General features: G+C 33.7%; 1 protein-coding gene across 3 annotated transcripts in view; it reads left to right on the top strand.

Moving 5' to 3' along the window:
• LOC149801591 (NBAS subunit of NRZ tethering complex-like) overlaps positions 1 to 25043 on the top strand; it is a 249282-nt gene that overhangs the window by 120556 nt on the left and 103683 nt on the right. For all 3 annotated transcript variants that reach the window (XM_089955839.1, XM_089955838.1, XM_089955840.1), the window contains exons 28-36: positions 2852 to 2925; positions 6917 to 6976; positions 7727 to 7789; positions 12244 to 12307; positions 13181 to 13239; positions 15787 to 15889; positions 21059 to 21279; positions 23451 to 23563; positions 24284 to 24363. In XM_089955839.1, coding sequence (XP_089811965.1) covers positions 2852 to 2925; positions 6917 to 6976; positions 7727 to 7789; positions 12244 to 12307; positions 13181 to 13239; positions 15787 to 15889; positions 21059 to 21279; positions 23451 to 23563; positions 24284 to 24363 — 837 coding nt within the window. The remainder of the gene's footprint in view (positions 1 to 2851; positions 2926 to 6916; positions 6977 to 7726; positions 7790 to 12243; positions 12308 to 13180; positions 13240 to 15786; positions 15890 to 21058; positions 21280 to 23450; positions 23564 to 24283; positions 24364 to 25043) is intronic.

The following is a 25043-nucleotide window of genomic DNA, read 5'->3' as shown; positions in this document are numbered from 1 at the left end:
GTTGAACAAGGATACTGCCTATGACTGCCTGCTGTATCAATATATGCCTGTTTGGTACGGACTATTTTTTATATATGATGGTAGTGAGTGTGGTGTCTCCTATTGCTGTATCAATATATGCCTGTTTGGTACGGACTATTTTTTATATATGATGGTAGTGAGTGTGGTGTCTCCTATTGCTGTATCAATATATGCCTGTTTGGTACAGACTATTTTTTATATATGATGGTAGTGAGTGTGGTGTCTCCTATTGCTGTATCAATATATGCCTGTTTGGTGCGGACTATTTTTTATATATGATGGTAGTGAGTGTGGTGTCTCCTATTGCTGTATCAATATATGCCTGTTTGGTACGGACTATTTGTTTTATATGATGGTAGTGAGTGTGGTGTCTCCTATTGCTGTATCAATATTTGCCTGTTTGGTACGGACTATTTTTTATATATGATGGTAGTGAGTGCGGTGTCTCTTATTGCTTTGTATAAATAATGCTTAAGCAATTGCATAAACAACAACATAACATTCTTGTTCAGTCTTTCCATCTGTCCTTTTGTACTTTTCTCCATCTGTCACACTTTTTCTCACTCTGGAACTTTATCTGGATGTCATTACTACAGCACGTGTTTGATGCCAAATTTATGGTCCTATGCTGCCATCTTTATATGTATCACTACTAAAAAACTAGTTCAAGACCATACTTGGACCATACTTGGGGTTATGAAAGTAAGTTCTTTATCTCATATGGTGGGGAAATAACTGAATTTACTGGTTAAATCCAAATATCATAGCAAGGTGACATTTTTATTTTCATTAATTTGAATTTTTAAAAAATGTTTACGGGCAAACAAGTGAAATCAGGTGCACAACAACAATTTTTAGAGTTAAAGGTGAACATTACCATTTTGTTTCAGTATGCAGCAGTCATGGACTTTCAGAAAAGAACTAGGATCCATTTGTTTCGTTTAGACAGGTTTCATTTTTAGAGAGGTGTCTCATTTACATAGTACCCTTTACAGCATTCATTTCTTCAGAAGTGTCTCTTTTACAGAGTATGCTTTACAATATGTTTAATTTCTATAGAGTTGTCTCATTTATAGAGTTTCCATACAACAGGTTCCATTTCTGTGGAGGAATTAACTTATATGTGGTATCGGGTATAACAGACTTGTCATTTCAAGAAAGGTGTCTCTTTTGTAGAGTTCCTTTCAAGAGGGTCATTTTTAGAGTCATGTCTTTTATACAGAGCATCGTTTCCAACAGGTTCCAATTTTTTTTAACCTGCCTTGATGGACCCTCAACATAGTAATCACTGTTGTGTTTTTATGCATGTCCACCTGTACATCCATCGATTTTTCCACACTCCAACGTGACCTTAATGTTAAACCTTTTATGTGATCAGTTTCTCAAGTACTGTTGGCTGCAGAGTAATGTTATGTTTTGCATGTGGATACATCTTGATGTGTACAGTTGGCAACAGAGTAATGTTAAGTGGTATATGGATACATTTTGATGTGTACAGTTGGCAACAGAGTAATGTTAAGTGGTATATGCATACATTTTGATGTGTACAGTTGGCAACAGAGTAATGTTAAGTGGTATATGGATACATTTTGATGTGTACATTTTGGCTACAGGGTAATGTTAAATGGTATATGGATACATTTTGATGTGTACATTTTGGCTACAGAGTAATGTTAAATGGTATGTGGATACATCTTGATGTCTACCATAGGCCACAGAGCAATGTTAAATTATATATGGATACATCTTGATGTGTACAGTTGGGTACAGAGCAGTGTTAAATGTTATGTAGATATATCTTGATGTCTACCTTTGGCCACAGAGTAATGTTAAATGATATATGGATACTTCTTGATGTGTACAGTTGGGTACAGAATAATGTTAAATGGTATGTAGATACATCTTGATGTGTAAAGTTGGGTACAGAATAATGTTAAATGGTTTGTGGATACATATTGATGTCTACCATTGGCCACAGAGTAAAGTTAAATGATATATGGATACATCTTGATGTGTACAGTTGGGTACAGAATAATGTTAAATGGTATGTAGATAGATCTTGATGTGTAAAGTTGGGTACAGAATAATTTTAAATGGTTTGTGGATACATATTGATGTCTACCATTGGCCACAGAGTAATGTTGAATGGTATGTAGATATATATTGATGTGCACATTTGGGTGCAGAGTAATGTTAAATGTGAAGTGTACATTTGTCCACATAGTAATGTTAAATGGTATATAGATACATCTTGATGTGTACAGTTGGGTACAGAGTAATGTTAAATGCAATGTGTACATTTGGGTACAGAGTAATGTTAAATGTGATATGTACATTTGGGTACGGAGTAATTTTAAATGTAATGTGTTCATTTGGATACAGAGTAATGTTAAATGTGATGTGTTCATTTGAGTACAGAGTAGTTGTTGTTGTTGTTGTGGGGTTTAACGCCATTTTTCAGCACACGATAGGCTATACATGGCGGCCAGTATTAATGGTGGAGGAAGAACCCGGAAAACCCCGGAAAGAACCACTGACCCACGAGAAGCTACTGGCAAGCTCTCTCACATGCCCACATTGGCTGAATCTTAGACTCGAACCGCCGCAGACAGAGGTGAGATGGCAGTGATCCGTAACGAAGAGCGCTTTAGACCACTCGGCCACTCGGGGCCCCTGAGTACAGAGTAATGTTAAATGTAATATGTACATTTGGCCTCAAAGTAATGTTAAATAGTATTTAGATGTGTCTTGATGTGTACAATACCAGTTTATTAAAAACTTAGGCTAGACATGCAGGCCATGTGCAGCTTCTTTCTTTTTTCATTTACAGCTTCCTAACCCAGTGCTATCTTCCCAAATTGAAGTAATGTCAGTGGCCCTGGAAGCCCTGTATACCTGTGAAAGGCAAGTATAATAAAGTTTTTAAACTGACCATTGCCTAGTCATGATAAATTGGGTGAGGACAGTGTATTAGACAGTTGATTGTGGGGATTTTCCCACCTTTTCCAAAGTGGGGGGATTTGAAATTTTCATAAAGAAAAGACTGCATGTGTATCACTGGGCTAAGCACATTATGTTTTAATGGTCTAATGCTGTCTGTAATCAATGCCATAAAGTGAGCCATAAAGCATATCTTGTTTTAATGCCATGAAGCAGTCCATCATCATTATCATAATGTGGGATGAGCTCAGGGTGTTTTTAATGCCATGAAGCAGTCCATCATCATTATCATAAGGGGGACTGAGCTCAGGGTGTTTTAATGCCATGAAGCAGTCCATCATCATTATCATAAAGGGGACTGAGCTCAGGGTGTTTTAATGCCATGAAGCAGTCCATCATCATTATCATACGGGGGGCTGAGCTCAGGGTGTTTTAATGCCATGAAGCAGTCCATGATCATTGTCATAAGGTGGGCTGAGCTCAGGGTGTTTTAATGCTATGAAGCAGTCCATGATCATTGTCATAAGGTGGGCTGAGCTCAGGGTGTTTTAATGCCATGAAACAGTCCATGATCATTGTCATAAGGTGGGCTGAGCTCAGGGTGTTTTAATGCCATGAAGCAGTCTTTGATCATTTAAGTGGGTGAAGCACAGGACATTTCAGTGTCATAGCAGTTTCAAATCATTATCATAAACAGGGGTCAGTACAGGTTGTTTAAATATCATAAAGCAGTCACTAATCATTATCATAAACTGAGGTTGGCACAGGATGTTTTTGTCATAAAGCAGTCTCTAATCATTATCATAAACTGAGGTTGGCACAGGATGTTTTAATGACATAAAGCAGTCTCTAATCATTATCATAAACTGAGTTTGGCAGAGGATGTTTTAATGTCATAAAGGAGTCTCTAAACATTGTCATAAACTGAGGTTGGCACAGGATGTTTTAATGTCATAAAGCAGTCTCTAATCATTATCATAAACTGAGGTTGGCACAGGATGTTTTAATGTCATAAAGCAATCTCTAATCATTATCATAAACTGAGGTTGGCACATGATGTTTTTGTCATAAAGCAGTCTATAATTATTATCATAAACTGAGGTTGGCACAGGATGTTTTAATGTCATAAAGGAGTCTCTAATCATTATCATAAACTGAGGTTGGCACGGGATGTTTTAATGTCATAAAGGAGTCTCTAATCATTATCATAAACTGAGGTTGGCACAGGATGTTTTAATGTCATGAAGGAGTCTCTAATCATTATCATAAACTGAGGTTGGCACAGGATGTTTTAATGTCATAAAGCAGTCTCTAATCATTATCATAAACTGAGGTTGGCACAGCATATTTTAATGTGCCAAAGCAATCTGTATTTATTGTCATAAAGTGGTTGGGTAAGCACAGCATATTTTAATGTGCCAAAGGAGTCTGTACTTATTGTCATAAAGTGGTTGGGTAAGCACAGCATATTTTAATGCACTAAAGCAGTCTGTAATTATTGTCATAAAGTGGTTGGGTAAGCACAGCATATTTTAATGCACTAAAGCAGTCTGTAATTATTGTCCTTAAGGGGTGGGGTAAGCACAGCATATTTTAATGCACTAAAGCAGTCTGTAATTATTGTCATAAATGGGTGGGGTAAGCACAGCATATTTTAATGTGCTAAAGCAGTCTGTAATTATTGTCCTTAAGGGGTAGGGTAAGCACAGCATATTTTAATGCACTAAAGCAGTCTGTAATTATTGTCATAAAGGGGTTGGGTAAGCACAGCATATTTTAATGCACTAAAGCAGTCTGTAATTATTGTCCTTAAGGGGTGGGGTAAGCACAGCATATTTTAATGCACTAAAGCAGTCTGTAATTATTGTCATAAAGTGGTTGGGTAAGCACAGCATATTTTAATGCACTAAAGCAGTCTGTAATTATTGTCCTTAAGGGGTGGGGTAAGCACAGCATATTTTAATGCACTAAAGCAGTCTGTAATTATTGTCATAAAGGGGTGGGGTAAGCACAGCATATTTTAATGCGCTAAAGCAGTCTGTAATTATTGTCATAAAGGGGTGGGGTAAGCACAGCATATTTTAATGCACTAAAGCAGTTTGTAATTATTGTCATAAAGGGGTGGGGTAAGCACAGCATATTTTAATGCGCTAAAGCAGTCTGTAATTATTGTCATAAAGGGGTGGGGTAAGCACAGCATATTTTAATGCGCTAAAGCAGTCTGTAATTATTGTCATAAAGGGGTGGGGTAAGCACAGCATATTTTAATGCACTAAAACAGTTTGTAATTATTGTCATAAAGGGGTGGGGTAAGCACAGCATATTTTAATGCGCTAAAGCAGTCTGTAATTATTGTCATAAAGGGGTGGGTAAGCACAGCATATTTTAATGCACTAAAGCAGTCTAATTATTGTCATAAAGGGGTGGGAAAGCACAGCATATTTTAATGCACTAAAGCAGTCTAATTATTATCATAAAGGGGTGGGTAAGCACAGCATATTTTAATGCAGTAAAACAGTCTGTAATTATTGTCATAAAGGGGTGGGGTAAGCACAGCATATTTTAATGCACTAAAGCAGTCTAATTATTGTCATAAAGGGGTGGGTAAGCACAGCATATTTTAATGCACTAAAGCAGTTTGTAATTATTGGTAAGCACAGGGGTAGGGTAAGCACAGCATATGATTACAATTATTTTTCCCTTCAGATGTTTGTCGATACTGATCTTTTCACTGTGCACATCCTAATAAATCACATTTAATCTAAAACATCTTCAAAGATGAACTCATAGTGAAGTTCATGTCACAGGTTAACTGTCGTTATTTTTAGAGCTGGGCTGTAAACATGTTCTCAATAAGTACATTATAACAATGATGTTGATAATGAGTGACAGCACCATAGAGTCTATGAATTTGAACATATTTGCAAACTTTAAAAAATTTAAATTTGTAAGAAAAATTTAAAATTTTAATTTAATAGTATTATTTTTAATGTCAGTTTACACAAACTTCAAAATTTCATGTGTCTACCTTTAATAATAAACTTGGTATTTCAATTTAACCTTTTATGGCCATGTCACTGACAGGATTTAAATCAAGTTATGTTTTATTGATAGTCTCTACCTATATTTGTCGATACTGAACTTTTCATTGTGTCCAAATCATTGCATACAGTATATCATGATGATTTGGGTTCACTGCCAGAGGACATTATCTTATTTTAAATTGTTCATATGATGCTGAGTATTGCAATAAATGTTTACCTGCTATTGCATCCATAAACATACACAGTACTATATATACTTATGTGTAAGTTGATCTCAACTGCAAACTGCACTGACCCAGAGTTATTATCACATAATTCACTCACAGATCTGGGTCTGTGCAGTTTACTAGAAGTAATCAGCAGACAAAACAACAGAGACCCTGATCTGCTGGTGCATTATGTGACAGCAGATCAGAGTCAGTGTTACATGCGTTTGGTCTTTTCTTATAAGTGAGTAAAGATTATACGTTATTTTAGTATCAGCTTTGATACAGTTGACGTTATTCAGACTGCATTATAGATATCTAATAATATGTGTCTGGAAATCTTAAGTGGATATTGTCCCTGTTTTACTGTCTACTGATCTGACCTATTTACTACATTTATTGACTTAGCTTGGATCCTTTCCTGTTTTTTGAACTATTGTCCTTATTATAGCTACCTCTTTGGAAAACATTTTGAGGTACATATATATTTGGCAGGATCAGTTAGCCTATGTTTATGTTGTCTAGGAGGTGAAGCTGTTTGTAATGATGAAAATGCTGGTGGTGATCATCAAGGAAGACATGTTGGTGATGATACTAATACTTTTGATAATAATTTTGAACCTGACTGTTCTTACAATGATAGTTTATTGTTAGGAATAAATTTTTCATACTTTTTAGGAATAAATTTTTCATACTTTTTTACAGGGATGATCAGCTCAGTTTGGCAGTTGAAATATTAAAATGTTTGCCTCAAAAAGGATATGGGTAAGTATAGTAGTGTATTTCAACTAATTATTGTATGTAGCATTTTCACTTCCATGCCCACTCTGACAGACTAACTCAAAAACTTGGTTAACACTTATACAACAGTATATACAGTAATGTATTCTTAAGGTACAAGTGGTTGGTTGAAGGTCATTCATTTGTTGCTGTTATGTTTGCACTGATCGTATTTGTGATTCATGAATAAATCACTAAATCACCAGGTACTATATGCCATTAACAATTATTTCTGTTGCATATTTTTGCTTGAAATTGTATTTAATATAGATATTTATGAAATACCATATATACTCTCTATTAGTCAATTCCAACTTCAAAAAACAACGTAGACCCTGCTCAGCCATCGCTTAATTCACCAGCATATCAGGGTCTGTATTGTTTGTTCTACTGATTACTCCTAGTAAATCACATTGACCAAGATTTGCCATCACATTATGCAACAGTAGATTTGGGTCTGTGCATTTAGCAGTAAAATTTGATTTATAAGCTAATGCACATGGTACCCCGGTAGTTATCATAATTCTTGATTATTGAAGCTGTAATTATAGCCATTCCTTCTAAAACTAGGAAGTAAACATTTAAAACATTTACTTTTCAGAAAAGAAACACAGATACTGGCAATATTGTTTTAAAGAGTGAACCATTTTGGCATTATGAGTGTGCTTTGTTTGCCGTGTGTCATTCTAGATAAACATTTACTTTTCCTGATTTAATTCATCTGATACTTTTCAGAAGAGAAACCGCAGAAAGCAAGAAACTTCATGCACAGGTTGACAAACTAGAGCACCATCACAGGTATAAATAAATGTATCCCATTCCTTTTCATGCAGACATTTTCTGTAATCTTGCTCTGTAATTCATCCAACATATGATGGTATGTTCCTCATGTACTTATCTCCTGTCATTTTATATGATTTTATATTCCTCATGTACTCATCTCCTGTCATTTTATATGATTTTATATTCCTCATGTACTTATCTCCTGTCATTTTATATGATTGTATGTTCCTCATTTACTCATCTCCTGTCATTTTTATATGATTGTATATTCCTCATGTACTCATCTCCTGTCATTTTATATGATTGTATTCCTCATGTACTTATCTCCTGTCATTTTATGATTTTATATTCCTCATGTACTTATCTCCTGTCATTTTATATGATTGTATGTTCCTCATTTACTCATCTCCTGTCATTTTTATATGATTGTATATTCCTCATGTACTCATCTCCTGTCATTTTATATGATGGTATGTTCCTCATGTACTCATCTCCTGTCATTTTATATGATTGTATGTTCCTCATTTACTCATCTCCTGTCATTTTTATATGATTGTATCTTCCTCATGTACTCATCTCCTGTCATTTTATATGATTGTATTCCTCATGTACTTATCTCCTGTCATTTTTATTTGATTGTATCTTCCTCATGTACTCATCTCCTGTCATTTTATATGATTGTATGTTCCTCATGTACTCATCTCCTGTCATTTTATATGATTGTATATTCCTCATGTACTCATCTCCTGTCATTTTATATGATTGTATGTTCCTCATGTACTCACCTCCTGTCATTTTTATATGATTATATATTCCTCATGTACTCATCTCCTGTCATTTTTATATGATTGTATCTTCCTCATGTACTCATCTCCTGTCATTTTATATGATTGTATGTTCCTCATGTACTCATCTCCTGTCATTTTATATGATTGTATGTTCCTCATGTACTCATCTCCTGTCATTTTATATGATTGTATGTTCCTCATGTACTCATCTCCTGTCATTTTATATGATTGTATGTTCCTCATGTACTCACCTCCTGTCATTTTTATATGATTGTATCTTCCTCATGTACTCACCTCCTGTCATTTTTATATGATTGTATCTTCCTCATGTACTCATCTCCTGTCATTTTATGTGATTGTATGTTCCTCATGTACTCATCTCCTGTCATTTTATATGATTGTATGTTCCTCATTTACTCATCTTCTGTCATTTTATATGATTGTATCTTCCTCATGTACTCATCTCCTGTCATTTTATATGATTGTATGTTCCTCATGTACTCATCTCCTGTCATTTTTATATGATTGTATATTCCTCATGTACTCATCTCCTGTCATTTTATATGATTGTATCTTCCTCATGTACTCATCTCCTGTCATTTTTATATGATTGTATTCCTCATGTACTCATCTCCTGTCATTTTTATATGATTGTATATTCCTCATGTACTCATCTCCTGTCATTTTTATATGATTGTATTCCTCATGTACTTATCTCCTGTCATTTTTATATGATTGTATTCCTCATGTACTCATCTCCTGTCATTTTATATGATTGTATGTTCCTCATTTACTCATCTTCTGTTATTTTATATGATTGTATCTTCCTCATGTACTCATCTCCTGTCATTTTATATGATTGTATGTTCCTCATGTACTCATCTCCTGTCATTTTTATATGATTGTATATTCCTCATGTACTCATCTCCTGTCATTTTATATGATTGTATGTTCCTCATTTACTCATCTCCTGTCATTTTTATATGATTGTATCTTCCTCATGTACTCATCTCCTGTCATTTTATATGATTGTATTCCTCATGTACTCATCTCCTGTCATTTTATATGATTGTATATTCCTCATGTACTCATCTCCTGTCGTTTTATGATTGTATCTTCCTCATGTACTCATCTCCTGTCATTTTATATGATTGTATCTTCCTCATGTACTCATCTCCTGTCATTTTATATGATTGTATCTTCCTCATTTACTCATCTCCTGTCATTTTATATGATTGTATGTTCCTCATTTACTCATCTCCTGTCATTTTTATATGATTGTATGTTCCTCATGTAGTAATCTATCATTTGCATCAGAATGTTTATCCCTCATGTACTCATCTCCTGTCGTTTTATATGATTGTATATTCCTCATGTACTCATCTCCTGTCATTTTATATGATTGTATATCCCTCATGTACTCATCTCCTGTCATTTTTATATGATTGTATATCCCTCATGTACTCATCTCCTGTCATTTTTATATGATTGTATATCCCTCATGTACTCATCTCCTGTCATTTTTATATGATTGTATATCCCTCATGTACTCATCTCCTGTCATTTTTATATGATTGTATGTTCCTCATGTAGTAATCTATCATTTACATCAGAATGTTTATCCCTCATGTACTCATCTCCTGTCGTTTTATATGATTGTATATTCCTCATTTACTCATCTCCTGTCGTTTTTATATGATTGTATGTTCCTCGTGTACTCATCTCCTATCATTTTTATATGATTGTATCTTCCTCATGTACTCACCTCCTGTCATTTTTATATGATTATATATTCCTCATGTACTCATCTCCTGTCATTTTTATATGATTGTATCTTCCTCATGTACTCATCTCCTGTCATTTTATATGATTGTATTCCTCATGTACTCATCTCCTGTCATTTTATATGATTGTATATTCCTCATGTACTCATCTCCTGTCGTTTTATATGATTGTATCTTCCTCATGTACTCATCTCCTGTCATTTTATATGATTGTATCTTCCTCATGTACTCATCTCCTGTCATTTTATATGATTGTATCTTCCTCATTTACTCATCTCCTGTCATTTTATATGATTGTATGTTCCTCATTTACTCATCTCCTGTCATTTTTATATGATTGTATGTTCCTCATGTAGTAATCTATCATTTGCATCAGAATGTTTATCCCTCATGTACTCATCTCCTGTCGTTTTATATGATTGTATATTCCTCATGTACTCATCTCCTGTCATTTTATATGATTGTATATCCCTCATGTACTCATCTCCTGTCATTTTTATATGATTGTATATCCCTCATGTACTCATCTCCTGTCATTTTTATATGATTGTATATCCCTCATGTACTCATCTCCTGTCATTTTTATATGATTGTATATCCCTCATGTACTCATCTCCTGTCATTTTTATATGATTGTATGTTCCTCATGTAGTAATCTATCATTTACATCAGAATGTTTATCCCTCATGTACTCATCTCCTGTCGTTTTATATGATTGTATATTCCTCATTTACTCATCTCCTGTCGTTTTTATATGATTGTATGTTCCTCGTGTACTCATCTCCTATCATTTTTATATGATTGTATCTTCCTCATGTACTCATCTCCTGTCATTTTATATGATTGTATATTCCTCATGTACTCATCTCCTGTCATTTTTATATGATTGTATGTTCCTCATGTACTCATCTCCTGTCATTTTATATGATTGTATCTTCCTCATGTACTCATCTCCTGTCATTTTATATGATTGTATATTCCTCATTTACACATCTCCTGTCATTTTATATGATTGTATCTTCCTCATGTACTCATCTCCTGTCATTTTATATGATTGTATATTCCTCATTTACACATCTCCTTTCGTTTTATATGATTGTATCTTCCTCATGTACTCATCTCCTGTCATTTTTATATGATTGTATGTTCCTCGTGTACTCATCTCCTGTCATTTTTATATGATTATATATTCCTCATGTACTCATCTCCTGTCATTTTATATGATTGTATATTCCTCATTTACACATCTCCTGTCATTTTTTATATGAATGCATGTTCCTCATGTAGTAATCTATTATTTACATCTGATTGTATATTCCTCATGTACTCATCTACTATCATTTACATCTGATTGTATATTCTTCATATACTCATCTCCTGTCATTTACATCTTATTTTATTTTCCTCATGTACTCATCTCTTACAATTTATGTTTGATTGTATATTTCTCATATACTCATCTCTTACCATTTACATCTGAGTGTACATTCCTCATGTACTTAATTTTACCCATCTTCTGTCATTTACATGGGTATCTTGAAAAAACATTGAGGAGGTTTTCAGATACAAAAGTAATTTTTCATGTGAAGATTTTTATATTTTTATTATCATTAAATCAGATTATATGAAAAGCTTGACTTGTTTTTATGGAATGACTAGAGCTGAAATGATTACCAAACTTTCCTGTCATTGACCATTTTTGAATGCCTTTTAAGTTTTTTTAAGTATAATTGACCATTTTTGAATGCTTTTAAGTTTTTAAGTATAATTGAAATGAAATTGAAGAAGGTAGAGAATGTTCAATATATAAACAAAAATCCTACAATGCATTTTGAGGGAAATAAAGTTAAATTAAATAAAATGTAATAATATTCCATGGTATATTTTTCTTTTCCAGTGCTGCCAAGATATTAAGTGAACATGGCATCAAGAAGACCATTTTTTCTATTAAAGAGTTGGAGGTAACTTAATGTGAGGATATCAGTGGTATTCATTTGTGCAGTACCTTGAATAATGTTAAATGCCCTGAACTGCTGAAATGCATGACATAATCTTTCATGGATTTTTACAAAGTATCAGGGCATTATAATAATCACAATTGTCCATCTGCCATTTCGATATCTCGCTGTCCTTCCATCTAAAATTTGCTTTCTGTAAGATTACTTTCCTGAGAAGTTTTGGATTTTAACCAAATGTAGTGTGCAGTTTTATATTGATGATATCTTGAAAGAGTTCTAATTTTCAGCCTTCTTTTTTTATCTATGGAAGTTATGGCCCCTGATCGCCAATCCTACTAACTTTCCTCCACAGTGTAGCAGTTTTCTTCAAAGAAATCTTAGTACTGTGAAAGTTTGTTTTGTTTGATATCTCTAATAGTACAGCCAATGTTTGTCTTACATTGTTTGTTTTCTTATTCTGTAGCTGCACACTTTGAAAAAAATGCAATTATCTCTAAAAATAAAGCCAATGGTTGTCTTAGCTTTTTTTAACCATTATCTGCACACTTTGAAAAAAACAACAATTTTACCCAGATTGTAAATGTCTCTGCATGTGTGTGCATGTGTTTTAGTACTATCTACAGTACTATGATGAGCAGACTTCATATTCTGCATTTGTAATATTAATAGAAGATTCAGACAAGAATCATTAATCATATGTTTAGTTTAAAAGGATGTTGAGAAAAATACACAAATATGCTGCATTTTACCACAGAATTTTACTGTCAATTCTGCATGTTTTTCGCTGGAAATTTTTTGAATAAAATTTGAAATCTGTAAATATAATCCAAGCATGCTTGTCTCTGACTAGTGCATATTTGTATGCATTTTTTTCAGAATAATGCTGTTGAAGTGGAACAACTGTTTATCAAGCTGACAAGATTTGCTGCAAAAAAGCAAGTTTAAACTTTTATTTAGTTTACGTTCGCTCTAATATAACAATGCCCCAAACCTTATACAAGATATTCTGAATAGCTCAGATGTAAATGTAAGATTAAAGCACAGACTTTTAAGTGTTACTTAGATATCCTGGAAACAGGAGTTGAATCTGGGACCAGAGATGCAGAGTGATGTGAAAGTAAATTAAGGTTAACCCTGTACCATGAAGACAATTTCAGAGCAGATTAAACTGTACAAATAGCATAGAATTTATTTAAAGTTATGTATGTTTTGTCATGCAATTCTTCCTTAAAATTATATGGAAATTAACATAAAGGTGTAAAAAAAATGTCATGGATGAAAATATGCTTGAAAAGAATTTTATTCTTCATATCTTGGTTTGTTAGACAAGTACACTTTGATAAAAGTTCTACTTAATCTAGTTATACTGATTTTCCTTCACAGAAAAGGAGACACTTTGCAGTCTCATTCATTTTTTCAGACAAATTATGTTGCTAAAGGAATGATTTTCATGACTGAGTGGATATTTGCTTGTTCCATGTCAATAACATATATCATTGAGTGCATGGCAATAGTGGAGTTTACCACTGAGATGAAGTATATCTGTTATTCACTCAGAACACCATTTTTCCTTTTTTCTTATGCTCTCAAGTGTCAGCTATCCAAAATATACAGGTTTTAGTGGCAGATGTCTTATGGTTTTCCTTTTTTTTAATCCACAGTAAAATATGAAATATTTTTCAACCAATGCTAAATTGACCATTTACCATTTTTTAACTTCCAAGGAAGGATAATTGTATGAAAATTATATTTAGTAGCAAAGAAGACATTTACACAGGTAAGAAACTTCAGAATGTGTATACAATGTCTTGTGAAGACATTAATTGATAATTTACTGCAGGGAATTAGCAAATTTATTTCTCTTGGAAAATTGACTTATTCGCTGAGTAACGAAAAGAAAATATTTCAGCCACAGTTTTGTCAGATAGTGGGGCATAGATATATTTTTTTGCTCACATGGCCATAAGTGAGTTTATGGTAGGTATGTTCATGTGTCCATTAAGCTTTATGCATCATGTAATGTGAATTTTGTGTCCATCTGTCTTGGTCAACAATTGCTTGTTACCACTCTTGAATCCATATATCCGATCAAGCAAGCCAGTCAAACATTGATTATGGTTTATATTATCAAATTCTCTAATAACTTAAATAATGAGCAAGATCCATGAATATTAATGAGGTCATTATGCATGTGATTGGTTAACCAGTCTGATGTTTTTAATAGTGTTCAAGATCAATGCATATTAATGAGGTCATTGTGCATCTGATTGGTTAACCACTATGATGACTTTAATAATGAACAAGATCATGCATATTAATGAGGTCATTGTGCATATGATTGGTTAACCACTCTGATGACTTTAATAATGATCAAGATGCATGCATATTAATGAGGTCATTATGCATATGATTGGTTAACCACTCTGATGACTTTAATAATGATCAAGATGCATGCATATTAATGAGGTCATTGTGCTTTTCACTTGTTAACCACTCTGTGGCCATATATCAGTTACATTTTTGATCAAATTTGGAATATATGCTTATATCATTAAGGTCTTGAATGAGTTTGATATTAAGTTAGATCCATGCATATTAATGAGGTGATCTTGCATCTGATTGGCTGAACTTGTTACCATGCTAAAAACCACATTTCTATGATTTTTTGACATTGAAAGCCTTGCAACACCTTAAATCTAACAACTGTTTAATATCCCAGATATTACAGAAAGATGATGTATTTATACAATTTGGAAAAAGTATTGTGTACTATTGGTTGCTTAGTCACATTGGTATTAAAGGGCAGATAAAGCAGCCAAGGCATCCTTGGCAAAATATGTGGAATGAAAACTCCACAAACTCAGAACATCAGTCTCTCTACTGGAGAGTGGAATATCATTTGGATCAATATTGGTATATTTGCTGTCATCATGATCTTGAGCCATTTCAGAAGTAAGCAGGATCATTGCATATAAATGAGCTGATCTTGCATTTGATTGGCTGACCACATTGGTTGTATTATCAAGATCTGGATAACTTTGATTATGAACATGAAGCGGTTCATATTAATTATGCCTTTATATTTAGAAAGAAATTTTATCAGGATATAGTAAAATAGGGTAAAATCAGCATGATAGTTTACACAGGATGTATTCTTACTTTGTTGCATAAGCCTGCTGAGTGAAGTGATCTGCTGTTATGTAAGTAAGGTGATCAGTATCAGGAGCCCTTGTGCCTCTTGTTCCAATGGAATTGGCAGTGGCCATGAGAACTTTAGGAACCTTGAAATTTTTTGTTTCAGCTGTTTGAAATTCACATAACATAAATCGTGTTCCAATGGAATTGGTAGTAGCCATGAGAACTATAGGAACCTTGATTTTTTTGGTTTCAGCTGTTTGAAATTGACATAACATAATCTTAGCAAAGACGGCTTGTAAGATGTTGTGTTCTGATGGAAGAATCATTGTAATATTTTCCTTCAGGGATCCTCCATTATCAGAGACCCAATGGTCCAAGCTGCATGGGGACATTATGGAGATCCAGGATAGAGTTTTCCACTGTGTTTCAAAGACTTTATGCCATGAGGTCAGTGACTTAAACAAAACAGACAGACATATTGGTGGCGATTTCTTTACTAAAACCAGATTTCAGTAAAAAAATTGTTATGGCTGTTTCAATAAAACATTATTGCGACCCAGGGAAGGTACTTTCATTGTGGAGTAGTCTTTCAGAGATACAATTTAACATTTTGTATCATTTTCAAACGAACCTTTTGATTTATCAGAGTAACCTGGTATATATTTTGAAAAACTGCCTTTCATGGGTACCATGTTTGTTTAAATGGAACAGCCTTTTACACATAGAATACTCAGAATTCATTTATTTTTATGGATATTAATTTTTTAGACCGACAGAAGGTGGAGAATATTATGCTCTGATGTTCATCCATCTTTCCAGTTTTGTATAGTAACTCAAGTTGTCCACTATCTACTATTACCAAACTTCATGGATGGTTTGTACTTGGGATAAAGAAGAATCCTATCAGTATTGGGGTCCAGAGGTCAAGATCAGTGTGATTGGTAGAAGACAAATGGTCAATGGTCATTTCTTGGATTCCTGTATATTCTTTTCAACCTGCAGAGCGTCAATCTATTCTAGGGACTATTGTTATATATTTATCATAAGGGTAATGTATTTAAAGGTGTTTAAATCCATTGTCTCCAAAAATAACAATACAATGAAACACCTAAAAACCGAAATCTCTGGGGACCAAATTTGATTTTCAGTTTCAAGAGGTTTATGGTTTAAGTAGATGTACAAGCGCATCATTACCAATATCAGCCTTCATATTAAAGATTAAACAAACTGTTGACATTTTTCAATTGAAAGAGAGGGTGTAATAGGGAAGTACAGCCCTTTTGTCAAGAAACATTATTGGATAATGAGCAGCTAATGATAAAACTTTCTTAATTGGCTTATCTACAAGCATTTAGTTATTAACAGTTAATTTTGTGTGTGGAGTAATGCTTTACCTCGCAATCTCTTGAAGTGTTTCTGAATTGTTTGCCCATGGAACATTTTGGTAATTTGAGCCCTTTGAATATTTCTGTATTGTTTGCCCTTGGAAGATTTCTGGTCATTGAAAGCCAGCAGCTGTATTTGCTGACCATAAATGATCTGGCCCAGCATGTGTCAGGTGTTTTTTTTTTACTTAACCGCATATTATTCATGACCATAAATATCAATGTTTTATGGAATTTAGCAGCTAAATATATACAAGCTTGAAGTGAGTGTTAGATATGGAGGTTTATTTTAGTTTAAAATTGAAAGTTTAGATGAAATTTGGTTTTGGTTTTGAAAGGATGACGTTAAAGAAAGGAAAATTTGGGACTAAAGAGAAATTTTGATGTTGAGGGTATTCAATATAACAGGGGTTCAATTTTGAGGGTTTTCACTGTATTTTCATAACTTTTACCCACTTTAGTAGCAGACTTGTCTCAGGTACAAGTGGCATTTTATTAAGAGTGTAAATAGTGTAGCATAGAAGTGTATTTTGTTATGTAAAATAATATCAGGGATAATCATCTTTTACAACTCACTTGTCCCAGGGAAAAATAATTGGAAACATTTTTCCTGAGATACATTATTTTGTCTTTTCTGGATATATTGCAGACCTACTGACTCTTATGATTTTGCCATAAGTCTTACGAAATTGACCCATAAAATACGGACTTATGGCATACAAGCAAAAACTATGGAAAAATGATCATTGCAGAAAATTGCAGAAATTTTTTTCATCCGTGTTTGATTTGGATCCGGGTTTCATATTAGAAGCAGTAAAATTTTTCAGATGACCAGACTAACTTTACAGCAGCACATCAGATGCTTTAAACTGCGAAGTGTCTATATGAGCTAACTGTTGTTCTTAGAATTTTTTTAAAATGGCGTCCAGCAAGCGATGCATGATTATGACAAAAGGGGAAATAATCCTCTTGAAAAGTGTTAATAATTAACACAGAAAATAAAAAAGGAATATTCAGATTCTTGTGAATAAAAGCTGGAAGGGACACATTTATGTTTATTGGACATCACATGCCAATTTGAGTATGACTCATGGCAGGAAATATGATTGCCCTCATCATGTGAAATGGAAAAAAAGAATTTCCAAGAATTACATCAAGTTGAGAGATAGGAACAAGCCATTGAGCTCCATGGGGTTTGGAACTAAAATTGGGCAACTGTACTAGCGGTAAATAAAGTCTGCACGTACTTTACAAACTTTTCAGTTGAACATAATGTTTATCGTTGCTGCACGTTCCGAATACTGAACTTTTAATTGCATTTTCCAGCTTTACAATAAGTTTATGGTATTTTGTTACACATTATTGTAAACTGCCTTACTGAGATGGACTCGTCAGGGTTGGCAGGTCTGATATTGCTTCATGAATTTTGGAAGGATTGGACATAAATTGGTGTGGTTTTGACATCTGTTCCTAGTTAAATAAAAAGAAAAATGCTTATAAATTTTATTAGTCACAATAATAGTACTGTGCAAGAAAATAACAAAGTCAACAGAAAGCATGCAAGACATTGGAAGTCTTCAGGAATTTATGACCTGCCATAATGAAGCACGCAGTCTCTATGTCATCAAAGACAACTGGATCTCAATACATGTCTAATACTGAATGTATTGACTCCCTTTTCTTTAAATATTTGATAAGAGAAATATATTATCTTCAACCTGTGCAGATTTGATGAATTTTAAATACTCATTCAGCTTTTGTTATGAACAATTAAAGACGGCAATTTTTCCTGTAATTTCTTTATGTAATGACCCTTATGTCTGGTTTGACATTCAGAGATATTTAGCTCAAAATGAATAGGAGTTTGTTTTCCTTACATTAACGTTAAAGTTGCAAAGAATTTGAAGTTTCATATTCAGGCTATCAAGTTCTCAGATACCATTAATTTGTTGATTCTGATTGGTCAGTGAAATCCCACTATAGCATGATGGTTGCAATCCATAAAGTACCATCATGTTATATAACCAGTTGTGTAATATCAAGACAAGTAAGTTAACTGACTAAAATATTGCATGTATGTCCATTTGTGTATACAAGGGCTGGGGAGGGGGGGCAGGGGTGGGGCAAATAGACTTCAGTAACACAGTTTTGGCGCTATTAGTCAGCGGTGGGACAGGGCAAATATACTTTAGTAACAGTTTTGGCTATACAAGTTGGTGAGGGTGGGTGGGCAAGTAGGCTTTAGTAACACAGTTACCAACTGAATTTCATGTATATTAAACAAGCAATACTTACAACAGTGATTATATATTTAATTTTTAATTTCTTTGCAGAAAATCATGCATTGGTACATATATGTGTAAGTGAATAGACTACTGAATAGTGTAAATCGTTGAAATACCTATGTACATACCAAGTTTTCTCATTGTATCCATAATAGCAATTCCCTTGAAAATGTTCACCGAAAAACATACAATTTATAGAATTATCTCTGCTACATTGTGTTCAAATCTAAAGATGATATTTTACATGCATTTTCTTGTGAAATGATGAACAATGTAGTTTTAGAGATATTCATGCTTTATGTGGCCCATGGGACAGAAGTCTGACTCATAATCAGACATTAGGAGGTTCTATAAGGAAACAGGAATTAGACTAATAAAAATAAATGTACACAGGTATTTGTCTTCATAAGGTACTTGAGACCATCATAGTTACAAGTGTGAAATTGCATTAAGTCAATGTGACCTTTTAAACTAGACTTAATCAAGTTTGTAAGTAACCAGTTGAATTAATTGATAAAGAAAGATCTTCAGGAAACAGTCCAAATGACAGAGATGAGATAATAAATTAAATAAGCCTTTTTGAAAGATTTGTTGGTGCTATGACTTTGCACTACTGGTCAGCCAAACATTATATATGATGTCTGATTATAACAGCCAATTCCTCCAGTAATGGTTCAGTTCCGGTCAAGATCATAATACAGAAGTAGTACATGCAACAACCAAGCATTATACTGGTTTAAAGCTGGTTTCATCTGCATTTCTGACTTCATTTTAAAGGATTAAAAAATGTTTGAGTCAGAATTTATGTATATGGGTACAGTCATGCAGACCTGCCAACCCTTACGAGTTTACCATAAGTGTTATGAATATGACCCTTAAAATACAGACTTGCAGAAAAAAAGCAAAAGTACTGAAAAAATTATTGTTACCAAAAAATCCCGATAATTCATTCATCTGTGTTTGATTTGGATTTGGGTTTCATATTAGAATTAGTGGAATTAGTCAGGGAACCAGGCTAATTATTAGGTATTATTCATTGGTCAGCTGATTTTGTAATGTTTGTCTGCCAAGCTACTTGCATGTTCGGAACTTTTTTGATGTTTTTATAAATGATTGCCCCATAATTAGAGCAAGCTTCAGCTGCAAGATTGACTTTGTTAATTAGCAGTTACTTAAATTAATTGAATTATGAATTCCTGTGAGAATCATTTGTCACTCACCACATTGTTTGATGACTGTTTATGCCAGTTGAATGAGCAAACATCTGTCGGCTTTTGATTGGACAACAAAATCTACAGAGAATGCATTGGAGACAAACATTCAGAAGTCTTAATGTCTTTAATGCTCATAATAATAAGATTCACATGGACAGCTTTGTAATGAGCTGACATCTTTAAAAAATAAACTAAGATCAAAGTGCAGTGATTGACTATTGACACATCTGAAATGAACATTCACAAATAAAAACCTTTAATATCTGTATTCATATCAAACTGTTGGGAACCACAGTGTCTATGTTGCATCTGAATTCTTGTTATAAAACTAGAATGTATCCAGTTCAGCACAAAAAGCAATGGCATGATGCAAAATGTGTTTTGCAATACAATGATGTTTTTAAGTGTACAGAAACTATGTGGAATGATGTTTTTAACAATCTTTCAATATAGTTTATCCTGAAATTAAAGGTAATTTATGAAGGAAAACAGTGTACACTGTTATAAAGAGATATTTATTCAAACAGCTTTAAAACAAGTATTCAACAGTATAACCTGTCAATCCTACTTCTGCTTTCACCTTACTCTATCAATTTCCATCCCTTTTTTCATAGGTCCCTTAGTTACTTGTGCCGTTGCTTATATTGCGGTCAGTGTTTTTGGACCTCATAACTTATCAAGGGAGTAGTGTAATAATACTCTTGAACATTATTTCTACCATTTCTCTTTCAGATTTTCACTGCCAGCCTCCTGTGCTCTGGAAAACTAGAAAATATAAAACTGGCTGGGAAGTTAGTGGAGCGGAATGAATCAGAAATGATCCCCACCCCAAATGTGTATACCTTCCAAACACGAGTGCCATATGATAGATCCATCATCCTCATCTTGTCTTCTGCGCAGGAGTACTTTAACTCCTCAGCCAGTCTCTCCGATCCGTGCATGGACCTGGCCAGGTTAGAAAATGGATTCAAGCAGTTTTTAGTTCTAGCTTATGGGATGGCCATAAGAGCTTATGGGATGGCCATTTTGGCTATCATCCATTATCCAGTGTCCAGTGTCTCAAGTCTGTCATTCAATTATCATGCATTGTTACCACTACTCTTAAAGTACCTGCAGGATTGCCATGAAACTTCACACACATATATCCCAAAGGCTAGTTTGTCCGAAATGAAAATGCAGCTGCTCAGACATCTTGAAAATCTTGTTATTCCTAATTACCCTGAATGTATGGTATATCAGCATGGAATTTTCACTAAAAGACCTTTTATGATGTCTAGCTAGAGTCCCAAATGTAAATGGTGCTGATCTGATGTCCATTAGATAGTCATCTAAATAATAATAATAATAATAATAATAATAATAATGTGGACTTAGTACAGTGTCTAATCTTTAGAAGCTCTAAGCACTTTACAGTATTAGATAACACATAAAAACATTCGATGACAAGATTACAAATCTTGGATTTACATTTTAAGCTGGTTTGTGAGCTAATAGGTCATACTATAATGAGGGGGCAGTGTAACTATAGAAGTAAATTAATTGATGTTCCAATTAAGGTGATAAGCTTATTTCTGGAACAATATTGTTATGTGCACAGGTGTGTATACTGGTTGAACAAGTAAGCATTGCTTGGCTATTGTTTGCCCACAACAACTGTACAAAGCAAAGCACTACAGGGAAATACAGATGAGAATTGTTAACTTTATTATTGAAGGCTCAGTTCAAATTAGATGCACAATTATCAGCTTATCAAGAGCTGTCATCTTTCAAAGTAACAAGCTAAGAACCAGAAAACAGTCACTTAAAATTAACATAAAATTTTTTAATGAATATTTACCAATATAAACTTATGACTGCTTTCTTCCTGTGAAAACAAGGTGCTAAGACAGTTTTTGCTTCAAGAATACATCACATCTTATGATATTAAGAACTCAGACTCTTATTTACTTTGGCAGTAAACCTTTGTAATAATTTAAAAATCAGTAATGAGAAAATGTTGAAGAAGTTAACATTTGATAGTCACATCACAACTGTGTTATATCTGTTTGTACCCAATCTTGAGTTATCCCAATTTTGTCCCTGGCTTGATAAATGTATCCTACCCTAAAGGTAGATATTGTTACTTCAGAAGTTACCTGTGTGACATTATTTAATTGATGTCATCAAAGCACATAATATTGACACAAATTCTACACATACATTTTATATTATGCAATGTCTTTTTGCCTGAAAAATGCATATGGTAGGTGAGGAAAATATTCTACTCCACATGGTTGGATATGATAGAGAATTTTAACCCGTGAGTAGCAAGATTTGTACCAGCAAGGTGGCAAAACTCATCCTTCAGGTTTCATTTCCCCACCATTCCCACATACACTGTGAAGATTCTATGTGTTAAGTGGTATATATGCCTGACTTGATTCTTGGTGTGAACATCTGAAGCAGCTATACTTTAATCTTTTTTATTAGAAAATTGTCCAGGCAAATAAATAACCAGGTTGCATTTCTTTTCTTTTTTACAAAAGCAACCCTGCAAATAAATAACCAGGTTGCCTTTCTTAATTTATTACAAGAGTGTCCATGCAAATAAATATCAGGCGGTCTTATTTTTTTGTTACAAGAGTGCACATGCAAATAAATAACCAGGCTGTCTTTCTTTTTTTGTTACAAGAGTGCCCATGTAAATAAATAACCAGGCTGCCTTTCTTATTTTGTTGCAAGAGTGCCCATGTAAATAAATAACCAGGCTGCCTTTCTTATTTTGTTACAAGAGTGTTCATGCAAATAAATAACCAGGCTGCCTTTCTTATTTTGTTACAAGAGTGCCCATGTAAATAAATAACCAGGCTGCCTTTCTTTTTTTGTTACAAGAGTGCCCATGCAAATAAATAATCAGGCTGCATTTCTTATTTTGTTACAAGAGTGCCCATGCAAATAAATAACCAGGCTGCCTTTCTTTTTTGTTACAAGAGTGCTCATGCAAATAAATAATCTGGCAGCCTTTCTGGTTTTTTTTTGTTACAAAAGTGCTCATGTAAATAAGTAACCAGGCTACCTTTTTGTTTTGTTTTGTTACAAAAGTGCCCGTGCAAATAAGTAACTAGGCTGCCTCTCTCTGTTTCAGATCATGCCTAAACCTAATCCAGGACAAACAGCCACAAATCCAGGAGGAGCAAGATCTCATTGCCTCCCTGACCATATTGGAGGAATTTGATGTCTCTTTACTGCCGTTGCAAGGTTAGATTCTAAACTTTTACTTCACATACCTGTTGTGAATTTATGATGCTGGCACCATGAGCTTCATAGAAAAAATACTGTATATTGAAGCCTTCAGGCCAGCCCATAGAGGATCTTATATTAGTTTACATTAGCTTTTTTGTTAAAAATCATTCAACAGATTTTATAAATTATATTGGAAATGAGCTAAATTATAAAATGTTATATATCCAATGACAAAAACTAAATCACTTGTCTATCAAGAAATCTTAGGAAAAGTAGTATTTTTAACCAAAAAATCAATTTGGTGATCTAACATTACATACAAAATATTTCACATGATCCCACATAAAAAATCTGAATATGTGACAGGTATGAAATATAGGTATAACTCTGCCTCATTATAAACATGGTAGTCAGGGCTCCATTACCATTGACAATTTTACCATGGTACCAAAGTGCATTATAGTGAGAACCACAGTATAATGAGAATAGCATAATATACTGAACAATGATTGAGTGGGTACTATCAAAATCTTTTAAATAATGGTGATCTGAAAACGAAATGAAGATAAATACTAAGTTTCTATTTGTTTTTTTTCTTCTAACCTTATTGTTATACATGGGTATGATTTTGGTCATGGTGTCCATAGTTATACTTTGTTATATCCAAATTGTATTATAATGAAGAAGAGCTGTACCTGGTAATACGTATAATTTGTGTCTGACTCAATGTTTCAGTCCGTCTCAGTAAGGATCGTCTACAACTAGTAAAGCAGGCAGTTGAAAATAAGCCACAGACGTACAGACAGTCACAGAAAGTGAGTTTCATTAGTTTTTAGTTCATCTGGCCATAAGGACCTGAATCTCTGTTGTGTATCCTATGGTAAATTGTAAACTGTGTTGTTATATTAAGTTAATACATTGTCAACGAGTTTCATTATAAATTTTTGGTTGTTATTTTAATTGAAATATTTGAGCTCATTTGATAACCTATTTACCACGAGCTTTTTAATGTCTTCTGAACTGTCTTCCTGTATCATGTATTTGATGGGACTCATTAGGTTATACTTCCTTCTGCATAGCATTGCAAATGATATCTGTATCTGTTTCTTGTTGAATTTTCTTGTCATTGTATTGAAATGTAGGTAAACTTACTGAATATATTTTGATTTAAACATAATTCGTATTGACATAACACGTAACACCATTCATTCTATACATGCTGAAAAGAGTGGTCTGTGTATATATAATCTGCAACATACATCCTGAAGAGTCCATTGCTGATACTGCAAAGAAATCAAAGGGATGATAATTACATTATTACTGAATACAACCAAATAGGAAATCTGACCACTGCTAAACAAATCAAGTCTTCCACAGATCTTGGCAGCATAAAAAATTTGATGTAAACAGACCACCCTGTTTTAGTTTGTTTTTAATGTGTTACACTATATTTCAGTTTGAATGGTGTTGAAATACTTCATGTGCAAAATGAATG

This window comes from Sinohyriopsis cumingii, chromosome 4 (assembly GCF_028554795.1).
Source record: "Sinohyriopsis cumingii isolate HCF-2022 chromosome 4, ASM2855479v2, whole genome shotgun sequence".
In the NCBI taxonomy this organism is placed as follows: Eukaryota; Metazoa; Mollusca; class Bivalvia; order Unionida; family Unionidae; genus Sinohyriopsis; species Sinohyriopsis cumingii.
Note: the sequence above shows the minus strand (reverse complement) of the source record. Positions and strands in the feature narration are given on the sequence as shown.